The 10000-nt window shown below is 37.5% G+C and overlaps 1 protein-coding gene and 1 long non-coding RNA gene across 10 annotated transcripts in view; one reads left to right on the top strand and one right to left on the bottom strand.

Moving 5' to 3' along the window:
- LOC128250110 (beta1,4-N-acetylgalactosaminyltransferase B-like) overlaps nt 1-10000 on the top strand; it is a 63915-nt gene that overhangs the window by 38182 nt on the left and 15733 nt on the right. For 5 of the 9 annotated variants that reach the window (XM_089337571.1, XM_089337570.1, XM_089337575.1 and 2 more), the window contains one exon: nt 1470-1655. In XM_089337571.1, the coding sequence (XP_089193697.1) occupies nt 1484-1655 (172 nt within the window). In that variant the 5' untranslated portion in view covers nt 1470-1483. Of the gene's footprint in view, nt 409-892; nt 923-1469; nt 1656-8608; nt 8760-10000 lie in introns of those variants that run through there. The other 4 variants (XM_089337573.1, XM_089337572.1, XM_089337576.1 and 1 more) reach the window with 4 other exon arrangements.
- The window catches only part of LOC149131859 (uncharacterized), a 16540-nt gene continuing 9133 nt past the window's right edge, over nt 2594-10000 (bottom strand). Inside the window, exons 2-3 of the long non-coding RNA XR_016237437.1 lie at nt 5863-5937; nt 2594-2799 (exon numbers count right to left, since the gene is read on the bottom strand). This is a non-coding gene — a long non-coding RNA (uncharacterized LOC149131859). The remainder of the gene's footprint in view (nt 2800-5862; nt 5938-10000) is intronic.

Below are 10000 nucleotides of genomic sequence, written 5' to 3'. Positions count from 1 at the left end.
AAATGTTGGAATATCATAGGATATTTGCTTGAAAGCATTTCTAAGTATACTTTAATGAAATTTTCGAATGGAATTCTGAAAGTTTTATCATTCTACCAAATTGTTCACTCGGTAAATAGCGAGTGTAAAAATATATATAGGGATACACATATCAATTAATATATAAATACATATATAGACATACAAAATATGTACATAAAAAGAGGACACATTCTTCAGCTTGGTTCCTTTTCTGTATCCCATTAAATGCCCGAACTTATAGAGGATTCTTGTGACGTTTAGAGATGTCGGGGCGCAACAGTTTTGTGTGTGAACGTGAAATAATAAATCCTTTGGAATTAATTCGAACAGTTAAATTAATAATTAAAAACAAAATCCGAGATAAATGCCATCTCAACAAGGTAAGATGTAAGTCTGGTTTTTAATTATTCTTTCTTGCACGAGAATTGTTAAATATCAATCATTGTTAGAAATATCGAGGAATTTTAATTTAAACTATAAATATTAATGCATTCGAGATAATTTGTATATCATTTACAGTACTACATAATTAATGCGTTTATTTACATTTTACACGTATTTTCATTTTACTGTATTTCTTGTTAATTGTCTACAACTAATTACTATTTGATGACTAGTTAACTCTTTCTAAATTTCTCATATTCTCTTTAGAAACTTATTTCTACTTCTCGTTTTTTATTCCCACGAACCTGCATTTTTAATAATGATTTTTCTTTTCATCTGTCAAATAAACTTTGTTTACTAAAGTTTTATTTATAATAAATATCGATTTTCTTTTCTATGGAACAATCGTTGTTGTTCTTTGGACTAGAAATGGTATAAACATTCCGAATATTTGTTTCTTGGTGCCTAGGTTATAAGAGACAAGACCTTCAGGCTGTCGCAGTCAAGAAACCACGACGTAAATGCTATTCCTCAAAAACTCTATTTCTTTATTTGTTTCTTGTGATATGAACGTTTCTAGCCCCAATTAACAAACTGTAATTCATTAAAACATTTAATATACATTGATCTGATGTGGCTGTGTGGTTAAGAAGATTCCTTCCCAAATCTATGCTTTCTCCTTCATTTCTGTGTGTTTGTATGTATGTGATTAAATGTGTTTTAAAAAGTAATTTAAAAAAACTCAAAGTTTGACTGTTTTCGTAGTGTTTCTGCTTGCTTTGTTGTTTAATATTTTGTTGGATCGCTCGTAAAGGAATGAGAAGTGAAGTTAGATGTGGCTGTGTGGTTAAGAAGATTCCTTCCGAAATCTATGGTTTCTGGTTCAGTTCTACAACACGGTATATTGATCATGCATCTTCTGTTCTAGCCCTGGAACAGCCAAAGCTTTTAAAGTAGATTTAGTAGAGACAAAATGGAAGAAGCATTTTGTATCAATGTAAACTCGATGTTTGGAAGTTATGCCATATTCAAACAAGTTTTTTCTCCTTTTTTTCTTTTGCCAGGTAAAAGTTAAAAGATGTTAACACGTCTACAGAGAGCAAGTATTCTGTTGTTTGTAATTGTGATTTTTGTAATCTGCTACCAAAGTATTATGGTAGGAAATCCCATTGTTACCTATTATCTTGGAACCAATAACACACAGTTAAAGATACATCTGAGTGATTGCTTGAAGAATTCAAGAAAATTAGGTAAGTACCACTTGAAAAATATTCTGCTATACATTGTTGACACCATAAGGGTGTAGAAACTTTGAGAGAGTGTGAAATACTTAATTTTTTGGAATGGGAGAGACTCAAAGTAGATAGGGTAATGACTCCCTTCAGTGATGAATAATCATGGGATTGCACCTAGGAAGTATCCCTCTAGGGCACAAGTCCAGACAAAGTTGTTTATGGAAGACCAGCAGTCTTTGCCCATGCATACCAGCCTCGCCTCAACATTGCAACGTTCTTCAAAGCTTTCCAGAACATTGTGACATACAGCAAGCAAAATAAATAAGTTAATTTAAAATGTGTATACCTATTTTTGGCCCACCCTCTATATGTGTGTGTGCATGTGTCTTTGTATTTGTGTTTTTTTTTCCCTCACCATTACTTGACAAGTGGTGTTGGTGTGTTTACATCCCTGTAACTTCGTGGTTCAGCAAAAGAGACCGAGAGAATAAGTACCGGGGTTGATTTGTTTGACTAAAAATTTCTTTGAGGCGGTACTCCAGCACGGTCATAGTCCAGTGAAAGATAAAAGATAAACATTCAAAAGCGCATGAATTTATTCGAGTCTCACAGGCAGCCTTCACTTTTTGCAAATATAACTTTTTGGGGAACTGAGTCTCGAAGCAGATAAAGCCAGAAATAATAGTGTGTGAATATTGAGTTAAAAAAATAAAACCTACTGGATTTAAAAAAAGTCAAAAGGCTGCGCATGGGATTTGAACCTACATCCACTGTAAACATGAACCAAGCAACCTTCAACTCTTTCCATCCATAGAGTCTTTAATCCTATATTTACAGGCTATTATTTATAGCTTTATCTGTTTTAAGTTTCACTGTTCCAAAAAGGAATTATTCTGCTATTCTTTTATTCTTTTACTTGTTTCTGGCTTGTTAGCATTTATTTACCTGTCTGTATATATCCCATAATCCCATCGGATGGTAATCTCTTACGCTGTGACTGGCTCCGGATGGTGTTTATTCCCAGACCGGGCGTTGTGAGTGTTTATTGAGTGAAAACACCTAAAAAGCTTCACGAGGCTCCGGCAGGGGGTGGTGGCGAACCCTGCTGTACTCTTTCACCACAACTTTCTCTCACTCTTACTTCCTGTTTCTGTTGTGCCTGTAAGAAGAAGAAGAAGAAGAAGAAGAAGAAGAAGAAGAAGAAAGAGGTCAAGGACATGAAGGAACCTATTTGGTAAAAAAAATTCTCAGAATTATCAGTCAGTGGGTTGTCACTTTACCGGTTATCAAATTTCAAGGAGAAGACAGTAGAAATTATAACAATAACAACAAAACAATGATAACTATTGTTGCCAAAATACTTAGTTACAGGAGCATGATAAGAAAATCAAGCCAATGATAAGAATAATATTAGTGTGTGTGTGGCAGGGGAAGTGATATGGGTTGTAGAAGATATGCGATAAATCACATGATTCTGGTGACCTTAGGATGACATAAAGGGGCTATGTGTATAGGTATGTATGTATGTATGTATGTATGTATGTGCATACATACGTACGTATGTATGTATGTACATACATTATTGAGTCATCTTCGTAGTCATAAAGCAAGACCGATGATTGACTACCAGGCCGCTGGTGGTGGTGCTACACACCATACTAATCATGTCTGTTGGGCATGTGGAAGGGAGTGTGATTCAGCAGGAGGACTTAAACGACACGCAAAAGTACATGGAGCCCAATTACAACAACAGCCAGCTATTGCCAGTAAAGGTTTTGGATGCCATAAACACAAGAGTGTTATTATAGTAGATTATCTCGGTAACCATGGGAGCTATGAAAAAAATACAAAGCCCAGCAACACCACCGGGTCATTCAACACATCTGTGTAATTTTTCGCACAATTCTACACAGTCGTTTGACCATGAATCCCAAGACAAGAAAGAATCGCCCATGTCAAATTTATATGTATATACATACATATATATGTATATATATGTATATGTATATATGTATATATATATATGTATATATTTATATGTATATACATACATATTCTCTTTTTACTTGTTTCAGTCATTTGACTATGGCCATGCCGGAGCACCGCCTTTAGTCGAGCAAATCGGCCCCAGGACTTATTCTTTGTAAGCCTATTACTTATTCTATCAGTCTCTCTTTTTGCCGAACCGCTAAGTTACGGGGACGTAAACACACCAGCATCGGTTGTCAAGCGATGATGGGGGCACAAACACAGACACACAAACACACATACATATATATATATATATATATATATATATATATACATACATACATATATATATATATATATATATATATATATATATATATATATATATATATATATATATATATATATATATCATCATCATCGTTTAACGTCCGCTTTCCATGCTAGCATGGGTTGGACGATTTGACTGAGGACTGGTGGAGCCCAAAGGCTACACCAGGTTCCAATCTGATTTGGCAGAGTTTCTACAGCTGGATGCCCTTCCTAACGCCAACCACTCAGAGAGTGTAGTGGGTGCTTTTACGTGTCACCCGCACGAAGGCCAGTCAGGCGATACTGGCAACGGCCACGCTCAAAATGGTGTATTTTATGTGCCACCCGCACAAGAGCCAATCTTCTATTAAAATTCCATTCACATCTAGTTTTATAATATTAACCCTTTAGCATGTAAGCTGGCCATGTCCAGTCCAAATATTCTTGTTTTATGCTCAAACTGGCCAGATCTAGCCTCTCACACCTACCCGACAATGTCATTCTAAAAATAAACAGTCACATCATTGAAATCTTGAAGCTATGAGAAAATACATGATTATTTGAAAACACTGTGAATAAATAAGCATTACATTTCATTAAGTAATCTGAATGCTAAAGGGTTAAAAAATATAATTAATATAATTTTAACCCCACCACTAAAATTGATGACCTGGTGCCAAAATTTGAAGCCATTTTAGTTATTACTATTATTATTAGAAAAAAAAATATTAAGGGAGCAAGCTTATTAGGAAAGCTTGGAGAATGTTTGTGGACAGATGAGGGAATCTGATGCTGCTCGAAGGGGGTATGGAACCAGCATGATGCAGCAGGGGAAACCAGCATATGCTGTCGGGCCCCACTGCTAATATTGAGGGTTGCGTTCTATGCCTTGACCCAAGCATAGAATAGGGCTCGCCTCTTTGAGCTGGGAAATGAATAGAATGTGTGGTGTATGACTTGTTGTGGCTACCCCCTCCTAAAAAAAATTGGGGAATAAGCCTGGGTATATAAAAGAATTATTAAGGTGGTAAGCTGGCAGAATTGTTACCATGCCAACCAAAATGCATAGCAGCATTTCAACCGTCTCTACATTCTAGGTTCAAATTCCACTGCAGTCTGATTTGTCTTTCATTCTTTTGGGGTTGATGAAGTAAGTGTCCTTTGTTTCCCATCTTCTGTGAAAATCTGTTTGACTGTTTTGCTGGATGGGTAACGTCAGTGTGCACACATGACAGAGTGTGAATAATTTAAGACGAAATCTGGGTATAATCTCTCCCTCGAACTTGATGGTCTTGTGCCAAAATTTGAAATCATGATTAAACTGGTGTTTATAACATAAATTAATACGAAATTTTGATGGGGGGTGTTAATTTAGATCACTCTAACCCTTTGGTTACCATATTTCTACTGAAATATCTTAACCTTGTTTCAATTATTTCTTTGAAATAAAGAATTAAATAAAATAACTTTATCCTTATTCAGCTGGTGTTGGAACATAAATTAACATGATATTTCGACGGAAGATTTTAATTTAGATCACTTCAACCCTTTTGTTACCATAGTTCTGCTAAAATATGCTGCCTTTGTTTTAATTAATTTTTGGAAATAACAAAGAATTTACTAAAATAACTTTATTATTAAGTTTACATTTGGAACATAAATTAAAAAATTTTGATGATGGAAGGTCTTAACTTAGATCACTTCAAAACAGGGAAGTTTGTATCACCAGACCAGGGGGTGCTCTTGGGGCAGACTGGTATCAAAATGGGTTAAACCCCACCGAAATCTCAATCAAATAGAAAATTAATTAAAAATAACATTAGCAGTGGATGAGTACTCGTTAACAAATTAATCGAGAAAAAATTAACACCTATCAAAGACGAAGACATGCTACAAAACACGACAACAACAGCAATAGACAAACTATACATCAACGTACATCCATGTCGTCCTGAGAGGCTGGTGCTGTGATGACGTCATCATATAAATCGCTATCGTGGTTATAATCAGCATCCTGCAACAACAAATGGAATAATTTCGTTTCACAAAACGGTAACCCGGTTTGCTTTCAAATATAATTCAACTGCAGAAATACTGGGTAAATTACCCTTACAAAGCAGAAAAATCTCTCAAAAGCCATGGGACTCAAACCGACATCCCTCAAGACAACAGCAAGCAGTTTAGCTTAATGGTAAAGCACTCCAGCAGTTTCTCGAGGGATGTGGGTTCAAGTTCCATAACCATTTGCTGACCAAATTTTCCAGTCTCTAAGGGTAATTTTTACCCAATATTTCTCTCACTCTTACTTCCTGTTTCTGTTGTGCCTGTAATTCAAAGGGTCAGCCTTGTCACACTGTGTCACGCTGAATATCCCCGAGAACTACATTAAGGGTACACGCATCTGTGGAGTGCTCAGCCACTTGCATGTTTATTTCACGAGCTAGCTGTTCCGTTGATCGGATCAACTGGAACCCTCGACGTCGTAAGCGACGGAGTGCTAACAACAATATATGAGAGAGAGAGAAAGTAAAAGAGAGGGAGATATGTGTGTGTGTGTGTGTGTGTGTGTGTGTATGTGCATATGTATCTGTTTCCTGTTTCTGAAGAAGAGCGTCTGCTCGAAAAATAAAACCACCTTTCTTTCCTTCCCTGAGAGTCTGCTAATACTTTAGAAGTACCACGTCCTCGTGTTGTTGTTTTTTTGTGCTTGTTCTTTGTTTTTTGGGATTTATTATATTATATATATATTCTCACGGTGGTGCACCAACATGACCGCAGCCACTTGGCTGAAACACATAAATAAATAAATAAATATATATACATATGTACACACACACACACACACATGCCTGCATTAACACGCTCAATGAAGCATAACCACAAAAGCAGACTGAAAGCTGAGTGCAAGCAGGCACCCAGAAAAGCTGGCTGACAAACACACCCAGTCAAATGATTTGACAGAGGCAAAAAAACACAGTCACATGACAAACAACCTAGAGTTAATTATGGTTGGCGAGGATGTAAACAGGTTTGGAGTGGGTGAGAGACACCTCATAGTAGCAGGTGTCTGCCGCAAACATGCAGAACTGTGTGGAAATCTAGTGTGGGGTGCAGACAGATCTAATCACACCCAGGTGTTTGTATGTCTACACATTTATTTAGAACGATCAGTGTTACACACATACAAACACACACACCCACAGGTGGCTGTTAGAGCAACCAGGAAGCAAAAATACATTGAGTTCAGAAATACACAAACACAGGTACAAACACACACCCATACATAAACACATACATGCAAATACACAGATACATACATACAAACACACACATACATACATACAAACACACACATACATACATTTTTTTCACCAGGAAGAGAAAACAGTTGTACTGCATTATACCTTAGGCAACTACCTTCTAATAAAACCTCAGTCCAACCAGAGCCTCTTCAGGAGAATTAGGAAATGGAAACTGAAAGAAGCCTCTCACACCTATGTCTACAGATCTTTTACTTGTTTCAGTCATTGGACTGCAGCCATGCTGGGGCACCGACTTGGAGGGTTTATTTGACCAAATCAACCCCAGTCCTTTTTTTTGTTTTTTTAGTCTATTACCTATTCTCTCAGTCTCCTTTGCTGAACTGCTAAGTTAACAGTAGTAGCATGGGGGCATGTGCTGTAACAGCATCCCCCATTTGTCGGTGATTGCCCACCACTCCTGGCGGATGACATCTTTGTACCACTCAGGTGACAACCTTCCAGTCCATGGGTCTGTTTTGAGTAGTCATTGTCGGGAAGGGTTTTACAAGGTCAGAGTGCAAATCCTAGCCTTAACCTCTTTTAGTTGCTCCCATCCTTACAACAATGTTTGAGCATTCAGCTTTTTGCTGAAAAACCTGCACAAATGCTATGTTTATAGTGATCAAATGTCATGTCGCGCATTAGCTCACTCTGTCCATCAAATTAACATTATCTGAATAAGGTGCACAGTGTACCACGTGTCAGGTGTCAAAGTGACCACAGAGCAATGAGACGAGGGGTTTTGCTCAAGAACACAATGCGCTACCTGGTCTAGAAATTGAAACCACGAATGAAATTGCAATTGAAACACTAAGCTGTATGCCTAACCAGTAAGCCATGTGCCCTCATATATACACACATACACAAATAGATTTACACGCAAGTATATGCAATTCATATACACAGAAAAACACATATGCATACACACTCACCCACATTGGCTAATTCTTTTCTTGCAACAAACAAATCTCATTCTAGACATCGAGAACAATTCTGGGTATGTAGTTTTTATTCATGAGGACTTTCATATATATGTCATTCACACAAAACACAATTCTTATGCAGTCATTTCATTAAGAACCTGTTTGCTGTTATCAACATCTCCTTTCAACGACAGATCATGCCACGTGTACACACACTTTGCAATAGAACCTCTTGAAATATAATAAATATGGGTGCAGCCCAATAATTGAACAGAGAAGTTAAAGCAATACAAAATAACAGGAATTTTCTGAGGGTTGATCCCTCGATCTCGTGAATGGATTGTGGGGCAAGTTGGGGCACCATCTTTTGACCCTTTAGCAGTTAAAGGGACTATATCTGACCTACTAATCCCTGATTGTAATCCCATAGATTACTTACGGTGTGCAGCTGAAAAAGACACCCAACCGTTCTGCCTGCAACAACAGGGCTGGGCTGGTGGCCAAGATCAGGCAGGTGTCAAAGATCTTTTCCAGAGATACACTGAGGAATGCTATTCCGGGTTCTGGAGCCATCTTGAGGACATAGTGGAAGCTGAAGATGGCTGCTTTGGGTAAATTATCTCCCAGCCATAATCTAGTTGGGAATTTTTTCAGTTTTTAGAATACATTTCTTCTTGAATGCGATATTGCGTTTTGATTTCCTCAAATTTAGCATTTAGCCCAAATACCCTGTATGAACATATTACACAGACACATATAGCTATATATACATACATATTCACACACAATATAACTATACACATGGCGCAGGAGTGGCTGTGTGGTAAGTATCTTGCTTACCAACCACATGGTTCCGGGTTCATTCCCACTGCGTGGCACCTTGGGCAAGTGTCCTACTATAGCCTCGGGCCGACCAAAGCCTTGTGAGTGGATTTGGTAGACGGAAACTGAAAGAAGCCCGTCGTATATATGTATATATGTATGTGTGTTTGTGTTTGTGTGTCTATGTTTGTCCCCCCACCATCGCTTGACAACCGATGCTGGTGTGTTTACGTCCCCTTAACATAGCGGTTCAGCAAAAAGAGATCGATAGAATAAGTACTAGGCCTACAAAGAATAAGTCCTGGGGTCGATTTGCTCGACTAAAGGCGGTGCTCCAGCATGGCCGCAGTCAAATGACTGAAACAAGTAAAAAAAAGAGAGAATATATACACTAGCACACTGCTGTACACATACGTACACACACTGCTGTACACATACACGCACACATGCACGTATACTGCTGTCTACATACACACACAGTTGTAATTGTGTGTGTGTGTATATATATATAATTGTGTGTGTGTGTGTGTATATATATGAGGTTACCCTGGATCTCTCGTCCATAAAGGGTTTGGCCTAACGGCGTATCGTCACACCCCAAACCCGTTGGCATAAGATCTAGTGCTTATTCTCCGGATTTATTTTCTACAAACGATATATATATATGTGTATATATAGAGAGAGAGAGACAGAGAGAGAGGTTCATGCTGTTTATATACATATATACTATATATATAAGCCTATATATATGTATACACTTTTTCTTTCACATTGCTTCTAGGCGCACTGGCTTCGTTTATTCACGTGTGTATACACACATATCTATACATACATACATACACGTACATATAAAATTCTTGTTTCACTCTCTGCTTCGTTACAAACTTACACTTCGTTTCACGCTGCCTATATATATAATCGCTTCATATATTTGTGTATATATATATATATATATATACACGCACACAGCAATAAATGGACGTTTTCAAACAACGACAAAGCCATAATTTATGACAACGTACTCTATGAA

The sequence above is a fragment of the Octopus bimaculoides genome, chromosome 19 (genome assembly GCF_046866305.1).
Source record: "Octopus bimaculoides isolate indiv1 chromosome 19, ASM4686630v1, whole genome shotgun sequence".
Classification (NCBI taxonomy): Eukaryota; Metazoa; Mollusca; class Cephalopoda; order Octopoda; family Octopodidae; genus Octopus; species Octopus bimaculoides.
Note: the sequence above shows the minus strand (reverse complement) of the source record. Positions and strands in the feature narration are given on the sequence as shown.